Consider the following 17,380-nt stretch of genomic DNA (forward strand, 5'->3'; position numbering starts at 1 on the left):
TCAGCTTACAGGGTTACTCTGGGCCTGCTGCAGTTTCACTAAACCTGCCAACTGAAGATCACACAGCCTGTTCATAGAAATGAGAGAAGACATGGTCGGTTTAAGGAAGCACCCAGTTATTGTTTCACCTACTGTGATGATAATCATAATTTATTACACCTCTATAGCGCTTTTCATTGAATTCTAATGATTTCCTTGAAACATCAAAATAAGGGATTGGATCACAACCTGTGATCAGTCAATATGCAAATGTATTGCTCAAAGACACCTTGTATATAGAATGCAATAAACTACATGTTATCAACTCCCAAGACATCTTTAAACACTTACATAAAGGAGGATGTACATATTTACAGGTGCTCTCTTTTTAAGGTTATGTTAAGAAAATATGTATGATTTAAAAATAAAATTGCAGAGATTGCATGGAAACTTCTAATAGTATTAAAACTTGAACATGTACAGGGTGTGTACTAAAAGCAAAATGCATAAACGGCTCAGAAGGTAGTCGATTGTAGACAATTAAAATTAAGGAATTATAATAATGTTTACTTGTCTTAATCACAGAGATGGACACTTTCAATTGACTTAAAATATTTAAACCAAAATCACCAGCTGGTCACCAGAAACCTTTTTCTAGAGAATAGTTTTTCCAATTCCTATTATTGGCTTGCCTCGTTGCAACAACTCAACAGTATGTAAGTAAGGGACAGTCTTGCCAAACTGTTCTGATTCTCATCACACAGCTCCAATAGGGAGTGTACACTCGCGCTTGAGGGTAACACGCTCCCCAGCTTTAATACCATTGTTGAGATGCCTGTCCTGCCACAAGGAGTCACTAGAGCGCAACGTGACGAGTGACAAGACAGCCCTGTCCGATTTCCCCTCGTCCACCCCAGGCAGTGTTGAGACAAATGTTGGCGCCCCTTGCTGGACCCCTTGGTGTCGTCGGTGTGCTTAAGTCAAGGCAGTGACTTAAACCGCTCCGCCACAACCGCTTTTATATTTATATTTTTTGCAGAGTCCGCGTACAGAACCTCAGTCAAACAGTCTATCCGGTCCTTTTGTTTAGCAGATGGAGTCAGTGTACTAAACCTGACTCAAAACAGTTTTGGTTTGGGACCCAGTGTGGGTCGGTCTCGTGAGCGGTCATTGGTCCAGTTCTGGAGGCCCCTCCGCCCTGCAATGTGCTGGAGGACAGTAGTTCTCTGTCCCTGATGCATGCAGGGAGTTGGAGTCCTCCTGACTGCTGCTGCAGCTGGGGTCATAGGGACAGAACCCAGGACTGGTGCCTCTCCCATTGGTCAGGGGCTGGGGCTGTGGGTGGGGCCGGCGGTGATGTGGGTGGGGTTGGGGGCGGGGCAGGCAGAGGGTGGTAGACGTGGTGCAGCTCCCCCTGGAGCACCCCGCCGGCCCCAGGAGGGGGCAGACTGAGTGGAGACACCCCCAGAGCAGCACCCCGGCAATGACCAGTAACAGAATGCTGCTGACCATCCAGAACCCCGCGGCCAGCTCCCAGCGAGACCCCTCCGGGCCCTCGCCGCCCTCGGCCAGGGTGCTGAACACCTGACACTGCTCCCTGGAGGGGTTGGCGGCCTGGCAGGTCACACACAGCACGTAGGTGGTCTGGGGAGCCAAGTGGGTGATGGTGGTGGAGGTGCGGCTGACCGGGATTCGCTCCTCCGTCAGGAAGCTGCGGCGGGTGTAGCCCATCAGGAGGCTGTTCCAGTTGGGGTGGTACATGACGCTGTAGAAGGTGTCCACACAGCCAGGCGACCAGGGCCAGCTTACCGTGGCCGTGGACGACGAGACGTTCCGCACTGTGACCACCATGCTGGCCCTCTGTCTCTCCGTCTCTGTCCCTTTATCTGTCTCTGGCGTCCTTCTCTGTTTCTCTCCGTCCGTCTGTCTCTTTGTCCGTCTGACTAACTGTCCTTCTGGCTGTCCGTCGATCCTTGTTCCTAAAAGCCACTGGTTCGCAAATCACCTATTATAACAAAAGAGATGCAGGAACTGCAGTTAACTTCATTGTTGTTCGAAACACCTGGTTTGTGTTAGAAATCTTTTTCGTAGATCAATGCATTTTTCAGGGCAGACCAGGTTTAATAAAACTGCTTTGTTTCAACAGATTAAATATTATATAGAGCAGGCCATGATTCTAAATAGAAAGGTTTTAGCTGTCAGCAGATCTCTGTTGATGACAGAAATGATTTTTGAACAGATTGCTTTGGGATGGGATTTGATTGTAGCGCTTGTCACAAGCATTAAAGCTCTTACGTAATAAATAGAGTTTCAGTCGGCTGTCCGGGTGTTAGAACTTTATAACCGAATACGGTCTCAAACAGGCCATTCTGGGACTTGTAGTATTCCTTTTATTTGCTTTGTGTGGATTTCTGTATAATTTTATTTTTGAGGGAAGAAGATATATATTTTTTTTGACAGAAGGCTTGTCTGTTTTATCTGATCTAGATCACTGGTCTTGAGGTCTTAACCAGTCTGCGGAGAACATAAAAAAAACTAATTTCAGATATGGCCCAGCCTTTAAACATTTTCAACATTAGGGTTAAACCTTGTCTGAATAGATTAGACCTCACGTTGACCTTTCACTGACCCTTCTGGAGTGAAGAACTGCGATGCAGAGCTGGGATTTGTCATGCGGGGGGGACAAACATTTTTTATTTTAAATCTTATTCTTTTAAAAGTAGCTGGTCTCATGAATGCATTGTTTGAATGGTTGTTAATTGTTATTAATTAGGCCTTATTCAGATGAATTAAAATCACAGATTGATATAAAGTAATATTGGTGATGAGCAGGTGAGAAGCTGCATCTTGTTGTTTAGAATAGTCATACAGTAAACAGAATAACATGAACACAGACACAAGTCTAGAAAATAAAAGCAAGGATCTGAATCTGGCATATTTAGTCAAATTGAATGATCTAATATAGAAGTGACTAGGGTGTCTTAGGTTAGAATGTCATTAAGGGGCAATAAACAGTTTTGAAACATATTTGTTAGCCTTTACTTTTAATTTTTTACTTTGGATGAAATGAGACAAATACATATTGCTTTTGTGCAGGAGGTATTTCAGTGTGCTTATACAAATAAAACGGACAATCATACATAAAGACAACAACTTTAAGAGAAGCACAACGAAAGACTTACCAGAAGTACATCCTTAAAGAAGGAGTTGACTGGCTTGTCTTTCTCTGGGAGTTGGATTCTTAATAGTTTTTTCACAGGTCCTGGTTGTCATGGGTCCTGGTTGTCATGGGTCCTGGTTGTCATGGGTCCTGGACTTTGTGCCTACAGTTTTGATCTGTCCAGATCCACTGTCTTTAGAGCCACCAGGGGATGGAGGGTTTAGATCCAAAGTGCTGCTGCCTACTGAGAACACTGCCAGATTACCACAGCAGCTACAGAGCTGAGAGGGAGGAATGTGGAGGGAGAGAGCGATCTGGGGATGGAGGGATGGAGAGGCAGGGATGGATGGGGGAGGTAGGGGGAGAGGGGGATGGGGAGAGAGGGATCAGGATGGGGAGAGATGAATGGGGGAGAGGAAGGGGAGGGATGGATGGATGGGGAGGGAAAGAGCGATCGGGGGAGGAGAGATATGGAGAGGGAGGGATGGGGAGAGAGAGAGAGAGGGATGGGGGGGGAGGGATGCGCGGGGGTAGTGGGAGAGAGGGATCAGGATAGGGAGAGATGAATGGGGGAGAGGAAGGGGAGGGAGGGATGGATGGGGAGGGAAAGAGCGATCGGGGGAGGAAAGGGAGGGATGGTGGGGGGGGGGGGAGCTGCTCCTGGAACATGGATGGATTTGTTTTTATGTCCCAATAATTATAAACGATGGCTCAGAAATTGGCGTATGTTTACCTTCATTGCGATATTAAGCCGATTATCTTGAGATTACTGTTCTAATCACTCTGACATCTAATTATCCTTGTGCATGTCCACAGAGTGGAGCTGAATGGGAATAGGAGGCTCTCCTGTGACATTCATATTGTCAAGTGGTCCTGTCCCTGAAGGGAAATGACTACCTGAGAGGAATTAATTACTGTTATGAAACCTCCTGATTAAATCCCAAATGGCCCCCTGTTCCCTATGTAGTGGAATATCTGTGTGCTCTGGTCAAAAGTAGCATCCTTAAAAGGGAATAGGGTGTCATTTAATACTAAACCCCAGTACCCACCCAGTAAAGATCCATTTAATACCAAACCCCAGTACCCACCCAGTAAAGATCCATTTAATACCAAACCCCAGTACCCACCCAGTAAAGATCCATTTAATACCAAACCCCAGTACCCACCCAGTAAAGATCCATTTAATACCAAACCCCAGTACCCACCCAGTAAAGGTCCATTAATTACTTCTGTGACACTGTGGCTGACTAATGGATTCATTCTTTATAGTTCCTGTCAGTCTGTCTGTTTTCCCCTTATGATTATACTTCATATAGCTCCTGCCGCAACACAGAAAGGTCACAAACTTGCATGGCAGGTCAAGACCAAAGGTCTCACACTCTCATGCAATGCTGTGCTAATGAATCAGCCAGTCTTGCAAATTGGTATATGTAGTGGGTATAAAAACTCTACACACCCCTGTTAAAATGCCAGGTTCTTGTGATGAATCATGAGACAAAGATGAATCATGTCAGAACTTTTTCCACCTTTTAATGTGACCTATAACGTGAACAATTCAATTGAAAAACAAAAATCTTTGAGGGGGAAAAAGAAAAACCTCACTAACCTGGTTGCATAAGTGTGCACACCCTTGAACTAATACTTTGTTGAAGCACCTTTTGATTTTATTACAGCACTCAGTCTTTTTGGGTAGGAGTCTATTAGCATGGCACATCTTGACGTGGCAATATTTGCCCACTCTTCTTTGCAAAAGCGCTCTAAATCTGTCAGATTGCAAGGACATCTCCTGTGCACAGCCCTCTTCAAATCACCCCACAGATGTTCAATTGGATTCAGGTCTGGGCTCTGGCTGGGCCATTCCAAAATGTTAATCTACTTCTGGTGAAGCCATACTTTTGTGGATTTGGATGTGTGCTTTGGGTCGTTATCGTGCTGAAAGGTGAACTTCCTCTTCATATTCAGCTTTTTAACAGATGCCTCAAGGTTTTGTGCCAAAATTGCCTGGAACTGTTCATAATTCCCTCCACTCTGGCTAAGGCCCCGGTTCCAGCTGAAGAAAAACACCAAAGCATGTTGCTGCTACCACCATGCTTCATTGTGGGTATGGTGTTCTTTGGGTGATGTGCAGTGTTGTTTTTGCGCAAAACATACATTTTGGAATTATGGACAAAAAGTTCAACCTTGGCTTCATCAGACCATAACACATTTTCCCACGTGCTTTTGGGAGACTTGATGTTTGTTTTTGCAAACTTCAGCCGGGCTTGGATGTTTTACTTTGTAAGAAAATATTCCGTCTTGCCACCCTACCTCATAGCCCATTTATATGAAGAATACGGGAGATTGTCACATGTAGCACACAGCCAGTACATGCCATAAATTCCTGCAGTTCCTGTGATGTTGCTGTAGGCCTCTTGAAAGCCTCCCAGAGCAGTTTTCTGATTGTCTTTTGATCAATTTTGGAGGGACATTGGTAATGTCTCTGTTGTGCCATATTTTCTCCACTTGATGATGACTGTTTTCCATGGTATATCTAATGCTTTGGACATTTTGTACCCTTTTCCTGACTGATATCTTTCAACAATGAGATCCCTTTGATGCTTTGGAAGCTCTCTGCTGACCATGGCTGAACAGCTGAACTTTATTTGTGATTAATCAGAGTCACTTTAAATGATGGCAGGTGTGTAATGACTTCTATTTAGCATGAGCTTGAATGTGATTGGTTAATTGTGAACACGGCCACATTGCCAGTTATTAGAGGGTGTGCACACTTATGCAACCAGGTTATTGTAATTTATTTATTTTTCATCCCCCCCCCCCCCCGAAGGTTTCATTTAAAATAAAATATATATATATTGAATTGTTCACATTATAGGTCACATTAAAAGTGGTTCTGACATGATTTATCTTAGTCTCATTCTTTTACATCACAAAATCCTGTGATTTTAACAGGGGTGTGTAGACTTCTTATATCCACTGTAGGTCTAATTATTACCAATGGGACGCCGTATTTGGTTTGCCAACATTTCTCAATGTTGGCAAAAAAATTAAATACAACTACGCTTCAAACATTACTCCGATAGTACCAAACGATCTATCTTGACCAAACTTGATATTTGATCCTCTATGGACCAAGTTCTCTTAGTGACCAGAGGCCCTGAATGTCTCTCCCCCTTCTTCCCTGCAGACCCTGAACTTGGCCTACAGCAGCATCTATGGCTTCTACAGGAACTTTGTCGGCCCGCCTCACATCAAGGCCATGTGTCGTCTCCTAGGATACCAAGGCATCGCTGTGGTCATGGAGGAGCTACTGAAAGTGGTGAAGAGCCTGGTGAGAGAGGTGGGGGGTGGGGGTGGGGGGAGGGATGTCATGTTGGAGTAGGAATATTAAGTGAAATAGAAAAAGGATACGGTGTGGTGATTATAACGTAGTATTTATTCCCTTTACGTCAGACCTGCTTTCATCCGTTTTACCCCAGTCCTCAGTCGTGTGACCAAAAACGCCCCCGTTTAACCCTTGCAGCTCCAGGGGACCATCATGCAGTACGTTAAGACCCTGATGGAGGTGATGCCCAAGATCTGCCGTCTCCCCCGACACGAGTACGGCTCCCCGGGTGAGTCAGAAAACGCCGGGCACTGGCTTTGGACGTCGGACAGGTTTTAGCAAGTCATTTGGGAGAAGACGGTCACGATACGTATCCTGAATCGGCTCCATGATGTGTTCAGCTGCTGTGAAGTGGTCAGAGGCCTGTGTTAAATACAAACGGGCTCAGCAAGGTAAAGTAGCCAGCAGTTGACTGACGAGGGACGGGTCTCTGCTCCTGCCAGGTATCCTGGAGTTCTTCCACCATCAGCTGAAGGACATCGTGGAGTATGCTGAGCTGAAGACCGTCTGCTTCCAGAACCTCCGGGAGGTGGGCAACGCTCTGCTCTTCTGTCTGCTGAGTGAACAGAGCCTGGTGAGAACCGCCAAACATAACCGTGACGACCAATACAACCGAAACACAACCACCACAACCGAAACACAACCACCACAGCAATCGGATATGAAGAAACGTCTCATTGTCCAAACCTGAAGTTGTCTTCAGTGCCAGTTAGTGATAAATACGGTTGTAATTCTATGTTTTAAATGGTATGTTTCCCACCAGTCCCAGGAGGAGGTGTGTGACTTGCTCCATGCCGCTCCATTCCAGAATATTCTGCCCCGTGTCCACGTCAAAGGTAATCCTGTCATAATGGACTCTGGGGTGTGGTCAGCGTGGTCTGTGTGTCTAGATGAGTGAACCTGTCTTCTGTTCTCAGAGGGTGAGCGTCTTGATGCTAAGATGAAACGGCTGGAGGCCAAGTACACAGCCCTGCACCTGGTACCGCTTATAGAACGCCTTGGAACACCACAGGTACCACACTACCAGTTATAATGCCTTTACTACAAAAACAACATCACGCTACTAGTTAACATCACGCTACTAGTTAACATCACGCTACTAGTTAATGCCTTTACTACAAAACATCACGCTACCAGTTAACATCACGCTACTAGTTAACATCACACTACTAGTTTACGTCACACTACCAGTTAACGTCTTTACTACAAAACAACATCACACTACCAGTTAACGTCTTTACTACAAAACAACATCACACTACCAGTTAACGTCTTTACTACAAAACAACATCACACTACCAGTCAACGTCTTTACTACAAAACAACATCACACTATCAGTTAACGTCTTTACTACAAAACAACATCACACTACCAGTTAACGTCTTTACTACAAAACAACATCACTCTACCAGTTAACGTCTTTACTACAAAAACAACATCACTCTACCAGTTAACATCACACTACTAGTTTACGTCACACTACCAGTTAAAGTCTTTACAACAATACAACATCACTCATCGTAGTTAATGTCTGCCCTGTAGCAAATAGCCATCGCTCGTGAAGGGGACCTGCTGACCAAAGAGCGTCTGTGTTGCGGCCTGTCCATGTTTGAGGTCATCCTCACACGTGTCCGCGGTTTCCTGGATGACCCCATCTGGCGCGGGCCGTTGCCCAGCAACGGTGTGATGCACGTGGACGAGTGTGTGGAGTTCCACCGGTTGTGGAGCGCCATGCAGTTTGTCTACTGCATCCCCGTCGGAGCGCACGAGTTCACAGTGGAGTGAGTATTCACTAGGGAACAGTGGAGTGAGTATTCACTAGGCAACAGTGGAGTGAGTATTCACTAGGCAACAGTGGAGTGAGTATTCACTAGGCAACAGTGGAGTGAGTATTCACTAGGCAACAGTGGAGTGAGTATTCACTAGGCAACAGTGGAGTGAGTATTCACTAGGCAACAGTGGAGTGAGTATTCACTAGGCAACAGTGGAGTGAGTATTCACTAGGCAACAGTGGAGTGAGTATTCACTAGGGAACAGTAGCACGTTGAACCTGAGGTCACTACTGGGTTGCTAGTGACCTGCCTGAGGTCAGTGCGCGGTCAGTAGTCACTCTTGGTTTGAAAGGGGGATTGAGGACTGCGAGACCAGGGAGAGCAGGACACCTGGTTCAGCTCCTTATCTGGGACAGAATGACGAAGACTGTGATGAAGTGAGCTAGGTCCCAGGTTACAGCACTGACCATGGTGTTCCCCCCTCCCAGGCAGTGTTTCGGGGACGGCCTCCACTGGGCAGGGTGCATGATCATCTCCCTACTGGGTCAGCAGAGGCGCTTCGATATCCTGGACTTCAGTTACCACCTGCTCAAGGTGCAGAAGCACGACGGGAAGGACGAGATCATCAAGAGTGTGGTGAGTTGAGGGTGCGCGGGTCGGAAAACGCTGACCTCCAGGTTTAGAAGGCCAACAACGCGGGAATGTTTAAGATCACAAGAGACTGGAGTGGAGAGGCGTGTTTAGTTTGTGCTTGAACGTCTCTCAGCCCTGCGTCCTGCTGAATGTCAGTGCTGCCTGTCATACCCAGTCTGTGTCCACCTCGCAGGAAGGCTGATTCCTACAGACGCAGCAAAAGACGATGAATAATCGTTGATCAAATCGATCCGCGTTGGCCATGGTTGGGATTTAATTACCCGTTTCTCTCCCTTCTCAGCCTCTGAAAAAGATGGTGGATCGAATCCGTAAGTTCCAGGTCCTCAACGACGAGATCTTTGCCATTCTGAACAAGTACCTGAAGTCTGGAGATGGAGAGAACATGCCCGTGGAGCACGTCCGGTGCTTCCAGCCTCCCATCCACCAATCCCTGGCCAGCAACTGAGCTTAACAGGTGTACCGTCCAATAAGATGGACCAGCAATACGTTCCGATTTGCTCCAAATGGCACCTTATTTCCAGTGTAGTGCGCAACCTAGGGGCCCTTTACCACCATGTGGTGAATAGGGTGTCATTTTGGACTCCTCTATATGACCAGACACACACTTCAACATGTTAAAGCACCAGCGGACCATGAGGATCCAAGTTCCCTTCCATGTTTGTCAGGATGATGATGGTAATTTTTTGTACCCAAATGTGCCTTATATCTTATAAATTTCCATTGTTTTTGTGTGATGAACTCGTTTTGGTAGTGAAGACTTACTGAAAACTATATATAGATCGGAGAGGAAGACTTATCAAAGGATTATTTAAGGGGTTTGTGGTGGTGGGGTGTCTGTAGGGGGGGGGGACAGTAGCCTATTTTCAGTGAATGAGGAGGGTGGGGATCAGAAATGGTAGAGTATATTTTCTATATGGCGTTACACACTTGCATGCTAAAGTATAATCTTAAAGGAATTCTGGAACATAACCAAGTTCTTACTGCTGATAAGCATTTATTCACTGTGCCTTGTTTGAATCATTTTAATTCAATAAATATGTAACAAATGTTTTAAATTGTACTTTTATGTAAACAATAGGAAGAAATGACCGGTAGTTTTCCAATAGCTCTTCAAGTATCACATTAGAAACACTCTTGGGCGGGCATCCCAAATGACACACTATTCCCTACATAGTGCAGTGATCTTAACCAGTTTATGGGCATTATATAGGTATTTGGGACGCATTAGTGACCAGCTAGGCCCAGATAAAACCCAGTGCCAGACTTGTTCAGACCTGAGGGGTATAGGACAAAGCAGGTTTTAACGAGTAAGCCAGCTAACTTTTATAAACAACTAGAAGTGCTGAACGTATGCTTCAATAATCAAGCTCAACTTACAGGTGTTTTTGTTTGTTGAGTCAATGAGCAATGTCAATTTCAAGCTTCAGAATAAAGTTAGCTGGTTAACTCCAACCTGTTTCGAAGTATATCGATCAGGGTTGGGTAAGGATAGATTACAAAAACAAAGCCGCCATTGATTTGTAGAAAGAAACTCAGTGCATGTTTATATACAGATCTCTGTACAGAAAGTATAACAACAGTTAAAAATCTACTAGTATGTTATTTACACTGACCACTATATGGGAATGAGATGAAGCTTAGGCTATATACCATGTAGTCAAGTCTTTGAAAGAAGAATAAGGCAAATAAAATCAAAGTACAATCGGTTGGTCCATCCAAATCACTTTTCTCTAAAGAGTTGATTGTCTTAAGATTTCCAAACAAATGCAACAAAATGTCCACTGCAGCAGAGTGTAAGGGAGACGTAGTTTTACGCCAACGTGGACCGCAGCAGGCTCTAAGACGCTGTCAGAGCCCCGTTCCTCCTGGACAGGCTGTCGAACGGCATGTCCACATCTGTCGAGTCACTCTGCAGAAGTTCGTAGGAGCCGTGGGCCGCCGCGCCATTGGCCGCCGGGCCGGGCCGGGCCTCCTTCCTGATTGACACTGCCAGCGTGGACAGGCTGACGTTGAGGTCTTTGAAGGCGTGGAGCAGGAAGATGCCCACGATGATGGTCAGGAAGCCGCTCAGAGTCCCGATGATGTCATCGGTGCCCATGTGCTCCCACTCCTTGAAGAGGATGGCGGAGCAGGAGAGCACCGAGGTGGTGAAGAACACGTAGTAGATGGGCGTGACCAGGGAGGTGTTGAAGATGTCCAAAGCCTTGTTCAGGTAGTTGATCTGGGTGGAGACGCACGCTATCAGTCCCAGCAGCAGCACCCAGGCCAGCGGGTTGCCCGCCACTGACCTCCCGGCGATGGCCTCTTTGATGGCGATGCCCAGCCCCTTGACGCAGGAGACCGACAATGCGCCAATCACAGAGCAGATGGTGATGTAGACCATGATGTTGGTCTGGCCGTGGCGAGGGCCTACCACGAAGATGAAGATGAGGGCTATGATGATGACGAACGTGGCAAACAGCACAAAACCTGTGGAGAGAGAGAACGCTTAGGGATGGTTCAGCTCGGCAGGTGGTTTAAAGTGACATTGTGGAGCTCCAATCACCACGTCCCAATGAGTCCCCTCTCCTTGCCTCCTCAACTGTTCTGGAAGACAAGGTCCCAGGTCCAGCCCCTCTAAACCTTCTTACCCAATGGTTTGGGGAGGCAGTGAGAGGATAGCAGAGAAGGCCAGTGTGTTCTATCCCTACCTGGGTCCACCAGTTTGGCAGCCATGTGCTTCAGGCTGCTGATTTCCTCCTCCTTGGGTGCGTGGATCACCATGGTGGTAGAACCCAGAATGCTGAGCAGACAGCCCAGCTTACCGTGCAGGTTCAGACGCTCTGTCAGGAAGTATGAGGACAGCACCGCGCTGCAACGCACACAGCGTAATAAGTACCACCACATTAAACACTGAGGTTAAACGTTTATTTCCATGCAGCCAGAGAAACCGGTCATTTGTGTTATTACAAAGCAAATGTCTTACGTAGCCTAACGGAATGTAGAATTTTTTTAAATAAAAGGTTCACTCTTCCTTTAAAGTGAATGATTATGGTATCTAGATCCCAGCAGAGGCACCTCTGTTCCATTAAAGCAATGTGGTGACAGAGGCATATAGAGGTAGTCGACAGTAGTTCACGGCAGAAAGTCAAACCAATGAACCCAGTCCAACATGACATACCTGACCAGCACACTCAGCGCTCCCAGGGGGGTCACCAGGGTAGCCGGGGCAAAGGCGTACGCCGCAAAGTTAGCCCCTTCTCCAGCCGCCACTGGAACCAACAAAACAGGACATCAACAGTTACACCACGGGGACAGGACAAAAACATTGAAAAGCAGAGGCTCACAAAGAGAACCAACACCTACGCCCCCCAACTGTCTGCAGGTTTAGAACCAGTGCCTACGCCCCCAACAGTCTGCAGGTTTAGAACCAACGCCTACGCCCCCCAACAGTCTGCAGGTTTAGAACCAACGCCTACGCCCCCCAACAGTCTGCAGGTTTAGAACCAACGCCTACGCATATGACTGAATGTTAATTTCTCCACCATAAGAAACCTAATTTCCCAGAAGCTGAGAACATTCCAGTTCTTCCATGGAATTCCTGTCACCCTCTGGGCATGTTTGAAATGCTCTGTGTTGAAGGTACACTACAGTTAAAGAATGTGGGGTCACTTAGAAATGTCTTTGTTTTCCATGACAACATACGTGACATTAGTTGGAATAGAAAAATTAATAGGAAATATTCATTGACATGGTTAGAAAGTGATTTTTATTGAACTATGTGTCATTCAAACTTTTGTCAAAGAATCCTTCATTTGTAGCTTTGCAGTCCTTTCGCATTCTAGTTGCCAATCTATAGAGGTAATTTGAAGAGATTTCACCCCATGCTTCCTGAAGTACCTGCCACACATTGGATTGGCTTGATGGGCCCTTCTTATGTACCATTCGGTCTAGCTGCTCCCAAAACAGCTCATTAGGGTTGAGATCCGTTGACTGTGCTGGCCACACCATTATCGACAGAATACCAGCTGTTTCTTCCCTAAATAGCTCTTATAGTTTGGAGTTGTACTCTGGGTCATTATCCTCTTGTAGGAGGAAATTGGCTCCAATCAAGGGTTGTCCACAGGGTATGGCATGGTGTTGATAAATGGAGTGATAGCCTTCTTTAAGATCTGTTTTACCCTGTACAAATCTCCCACTTTACAACCACCAAAGCACCCCCAGACCATCATATTGCCTCCACTATGGTTGACAGGTGGCGTCAAGCACTCCTCCAGCATCTTTTCATTTGTTCTGCATCTTACAAATGTTCTTCTTTGTGACCCGAACACCTCAAACATATTCTGTCAATAACTTTTTTGCAATCTTTCTCTGTCCATTGTCTGTTTTTTTGCCCATCTTAATAATTTCTTTTTATATGGGTTTTTCTTTGCAACTCTGCCAAGAAGGCCAGCATCCCAGAGTCACCTCTTCACTTTTGACACTGAGACTGGTGTTCTGCAGATACTATTTAATGAAGCTGTCAATTGAGGACCTGTGAGGCATCTTATCAAACTAGACACTAACGTATTTTGGGCCCCCCCCTCTTTCTATTCTGGTTAGAGACAGTTTGTGCTGTTCTGTGAAGGGAATAGTTCACAGCATAATACAAGATCTGTTTCTTGGCAAATTTTCTCACATGGAATAGCCTTCATTTCTCAGAACAAGAATAGCCTGACAAGTTTTAGTTTCTGGCCATTTTGAGCCTGTAATTGAACCCACAATTGCTGATTCAATTAGTCTAAATAAGCCCAGTTTTACAGCTTTTTTTTTTTTTCAATCAGCAGTTTTCACCTGAGCTAACATCATTGAAAATAGGTTTTCTAATGAAACAATTAGCCTTTCAAAATGATAAACTTGGATTAGCAAACAACGTGACCCCAAGCTTTTGAAAGGTACTGTGTCATCAACAGATTTAAGTTAGGAACGTTCCCCATGACATCACCCAGGGTTGGACCGTATACGCAACACACATGATATGTAAACGCTACTGTATAATTACAAAATCAGGCGTGTGTGTGTGTGTGTGTGTGTGTTAGTATTGATTTATTAGGACTGTCTCAGTCATATAAAGTTGATTCACTGTGTATGTGGCTGACACCACAAACTTCCGCCGACATCCTAATGTCATACAGGCTGTTAACGTGGTGTGTATAATCTCATGGGTGTACGTGTCACTGGCAGTTTTGAAAATATGGTGTTATCCTAGGAGTTGAGGTAGATTATTACTGGCAGTGTCACAACTCCAATGATAATGAATACGTTCCTTATTGTTTGTGCAGAGTTGGTGGTGCAAATCTTTAGGGAAGCATACAACGTAATACTTTTTCAGACATTTTAGGGCAATAAAATGTGAGGACTGAGCAATGGGCGTTGTCTTTCAAGGGCGATGTTAACTGGAACGCACAAATCAAATACATGCTCTGTTTGACACTGGGTTCTTCTTTCATACTGACATGTCTGTAGTGTAGTCCTCCCACTTACTTGACAATAAGCCTGCCCACCACAGCCACTCCTTTAGATATGCATGACCGCCTTGACCTAAGAAAAACAAACAAGAGTACACTGTAACTACATTTAAATGTCAATACTTCAGTGTTCAATAAAATGCCCTGCAGTCGAGTCGCACCTTAGGGCTTAGGATGTTAAAACCACGGTGCTCGACTACAGAGCAGCCAGGGGAGCTTCCACACCTCCAGGAAATGACACTATACGTCCCCACCCAAACTCTTTTCTCCCCCCACCAGCTGTGTTCTCTTGGTCGTCCCACCCCTATGGGAGGGCTGGCCCGGCAAGTCACCTCAACGGTGGAACCAGCTTTGCTTTCAAGCTACGGCGGCAGAGTCCCTGACCATCTTCAAAAAATGTCTAACGCTGCCCCTTTTAAAAGTGTCTAAAATAACTCATTTACATCATGTTCCTTTAAAGCTTTATGGTTTCCATGGCGGTAACCAATAGCACATGTTCTGTTTAGCTGTAGGTCTTTGTTAATAACCAGTATTTCATGTTCAGGTTAGCTTTTAGGCGTTATGTTATTAACCAGTTTTTCACGTTTTGAGGTTACACGCTGCTGGTTTGTCAGCTGAACTCTGAGGTACTGCAACGGGGCAGACACCTGTGTTCTCTCTTACCTTGTCCGGGTCCCATGTGACACACTACCCGTATTGTACCTGGTAGTAGTGTATTACATGCAGACATGTTCATATTGACAGTGAGGGGCAGCCGAGAGCTTACACCCGTCCACAGTTAATTATTGACACCTATGTTGTAATGAAAGCAGGCAGGATGACATACAGAGATTAGATGTTTTATGACACACCATTCCACCACCAGCCAAATACCCATAATTGCTTTTTATCTTAATCAGGCTGCATGTGTCAAGGAGGCTTTTGTTTTGCTTGATTCACCCTAACTCGGATCCATTTAAATAGGGAATGTTTGTGAAGGGGGCAGGCACAGGGGGGTTTCCGATTGAATAGCATACTTTTTTTTTTTACTAGAATTTAGGACTGGTTGAATTGTAAGCTTTTAAAGCTGTGTTGAAGGTTGGTCAGCACTGAGTTCAATAATGGACCTGATGTATAATAAAAGTGTTGTCCGCATTAACGTGGACCGGGGAATCACTGGCGGCAAGTCGATCATTGTCGGTGTATACAGAAAACCAGAACGGCCCGACCATCGATCGCTGAGGAACAGCCACACAGCCAAAGTCCCAACTAGAGATTTTGACAGCGGCTCAAAGATTTTACACAATGCACAGTCCGATTTTTTTAACCAGGCTAAACATTTCTGAGAACCCAAGGCTGCGGAGTCTACTGATTTAATTTGATGGTTTACAGAGTCCAAGGTGTAGGTCTAAATGGATAAAAACAGCTGCTTCACAATACTGCTTCACCCACAGCCAGCTCTAAAGCATGACAGCATAAACAATGTAATAGATCCTTTGACTGTACAACTGGAAATACCACATACCCTTTCTAACACAGAGAAATGTTTTTTCATGTGTAGAATTAAAATGCAGACAATGAAACACTGAGCTATAGAATATACTTTGTATCACACATTTCAGTCATTAAACTGGCACTCAACTTATGGTTACTGAATGTAATTAAACCACGTCTCCGGTTACAGTGAATTTTGGCGGAATTGCCTGTGATGTGTTTTGCTAGGTATGCTAAACCCCAAACATGAACATTACCTGCTCTACACTGTCCCTTCCTGGCCAGACGGAGGAGTCCTTTCTTCTTCAGGATAAAACTGCCCCCTATGAAGATGCTGGAGCTGATGGCTAGCCCCAGGCCGATGTAGAAATCATACTTCCCCCGGTCCTGGCCCATGCTGATTCTAGATGAGTTGTTAGTGCTTTCCGTTACATTGACCACCACACACAGTAGTTGCCGACCAGCTGAGCAGTTATCACCAACCCACTCCTTAATGGAAGAAAAACGTTCAAAGACTTAATCAGTTATGCCCAGGAAATCAATACTCCCAGAGAAATGTAACAAATGTGTTGACCGCTTAGTAATTCAACGGTTCGGTCCGCGTCCTCCCTGTTAGGCTACCTTACCATTTCGAGAAGTTAGATCACAGTGCACAACTCTGATCCAAAAGACTACGCTCTATTACAGAACTAACATTGTCAAGCCGTTTCCAAATACTATGTGTAGCAACCTTAACGTTCACATCCGCAACCTGTACCGTGTCATTTAAAGTCAAGAATGCAGGAAGTAACTAAGATTGCAGCAACCGTATCATACAGCCTCGGTGTAGTAGGCTATGACAAATTAAGTTAACTTATGTTTCTCAACACTGCACGACAAACAGGTTAACATGATTTGATTAGTGATGCGCTGCAGGAGATGGGAGATGTTTCCATAATATTGCTAGCTAACATTGCTAGCTAACTTTCAATGGCATGGCTAGTATTGCTAACGTTAGCTGGCTAATTAACTAGATAACTAAGTTATTACCTTTTATTCCCTAACGTTAGAACCGTATCAGTTCAAATAATTTGGTGGCTACCTAACCTTGGCTTTTGTTGTTGTATTTACTGTGCTTACGCTCAACCTGGTTGATACCTCAAATTGACACTAGCTACTATGTAGCTTGTTAGCATAAGGGCTAATAATTTAGGCTAAATTGGTTGGTATCTACCAGTGCCAGCTAGCTTAACTAGGTGGAAACATGCGGCCAAATAACTAGCAGTAGTACAGTAAACACGAATATCGTTGGCATGTTTTCATGCAAAATACCTGGTAAAGGATCCCTGGATTTCCCAAGAATACAGCGATAATAAGCTATCTAACTGCCAATTTATCACATCGCTAGCTCTCTTTCCAATGCGTTACGACCACTGAAACATATTCACGGTTACGACCCAACTTGACCGCAAGGTTGATGTGATCCGCCCACAC

General features: G+C 45.2%; 3 protein-coding genes across 7 annotated transcripts in view; 1 reads left to right on the plus strand and 2 right to left on the minus strand.

Annotated features, from left to right (window-relative positions):
* Nucleotides 1–9,998, plus strand: part of cyfip1 (cytoplasmic FMR1 interacting protein 1) — a 34,167-nt gene extending 24,169 nt beyond the window's left edge. For all 3 annotated transcript variants that reach the window (XM_034293584.1, XM_034293583.1, XM_034293585.1), the window contains exons 24-31: nucleotides 6,324–6,467; nucleotides 6,660–6,750; nucleotides 6,965–7,095; nucleotides 7,285–7,357; nucleotides 7,439–7,533; nucleotides 8,065–8,303; nucleotides 8,783–8,930; nucleotides 9,229–9,998. In XM_034293584.1, the coding sequence (XP_034149475.1) occupies nucleotides 6,324–6,467; nucleotides 6,660–6,750; nucleotides 6,965–7,095; nucleotides 7,285–7,357; nucleotides 7,439–7,533; nucleotides 8,065–8,303; nucleotides 8,783–8,930; nucleotides 9,229–9,393 (1,086 nt within the window). In that variant the 3' untranslated portion in view covers nucleotides 9,394–9,998. The remainder of the gene's footprint in view (nucleotides 1–6,323; nucleotides 6,468–6,659; nucleotides 6,751–6,964; nucleotides 7,096–7,284; nucleotides 7,358–7,438; nucleotides 7,534–8,064; nucleotides 8,304–8,782; nucleotides 8,931–9,228) is intronic.
* Nucleotides 133–3,467, minus strand: LOC106024408 (fibronectin type III domain-containing protein 9). 2 transcript variants are annotated; one of them, XM_034293586.1, is made up of 3 exons: nucleotides 3,162–3,467; nucleotides 2,592–2,638; nucleotides 133–1,984 (listed from the first exon to the last, which is right to left on the minus strand). In XM_034293586.1, exon 3 carries the CDS (start codon nucleotides 1,828–1,830, stop codon nucleotides 1,147–1,149), a length of 684 nt encoding a protein of 227 aa, XP_034149477.1. In that variant the 5' UTR covers nucleotides 1,831–1,984; nucleotides 2,592–2,638; nucleotides 3,162–3,467; the 3' UTR covers nucleotides 133–1,146. The 2 variants fall into 2 exon arrangements, with proteins under 2 accessions (XP_034149477.1, XP_012990308.1); XM_013134854.3 differs by lacking the exon at nucleotides 2,592–2,638.
* A 463-nt stretch (nucleotides 9,999–10,461) lies between the features above and the next one.
* On the minus strand, nucleotides 10,462–17,380 carry nipa2 (NIPA magnesium transporter 2). 2 transcript variants are annotated; one of them, XM_010899481.4, is made up of 6 exons: nucleotides 17,219–17,380; nucleotides 16,165–16,396; nucleotides 14,451–14,507; nucleotides 12,109–12,199; nucleotides 11,639–11,799; nucleotides 10,462–11,417 (listed from the first exon to the last, which is right to left on the minus strand). In XM_010899481.4, exons 2-6 carry the CDS (start codon nucleotides 16,301–16,303, stop codon nucleotides 10,786–10,788), a joined length of 1,080 nt encoding a protein of 359 aa, XP_010897783.2. In that variant the 5' UTR covers nucleotides 16,304–16,396; nucleotides 17,219–17,380; the 3' UTR covers nucleotides 10,462–10,785. The 2 variants fall into 2 exon arrangements, with proteins under 2 accessions (XP_010897783.2, XP_010897782.2); XM_010899480.4 differs by lacking the exon at nucleotides 17,219–17,380 and adding an exon at nucleotides 16,534–16,639.

This window comes from Esox lucius, chromosome 8 (genome assembly GCF_011004845.1).
Source record: "Esox lucius isolate fEsoLuc1 chromosome 8, fEsoLuc1.pri, whole genome shotgun sequence".
NCBI lineage: Eukaryota > Metazoa > Chordata > Actinopteri > Esociformes > Esocidae > Esox > Esox lucius.

What these genes read in the sequence shown, in the direction of transcription:
- LOC106024408 (XM_013134854.3), bottom strand. Translation starts at nt 1,830, where the DNA reads ATGGTGGTCACAGTGCGGAACGTCTCGTCGTCCACGGCCACGGTAAGC.
- nipa2 (XM_010899480.4), bottom strand. An exon ending in GAAGGGACAGTGTAGAGCAG is followed by an intron (nt 14,508 to 16,164) that starts GTAATGTTCATG and finishes TGTTTTTCTTAG; the next exon opens with GTCAAGGCGGTCATGCATAT. An exon ending in GTGGGCAGGCTTATTGTCAA is followed by an intron (nt 12,200 to 14,450) that starts GTAAGTGGGAGG and finishes TGTTGGTTCCAG; the next exon opens with TGGCGGCTGGAGAAGGGGCT.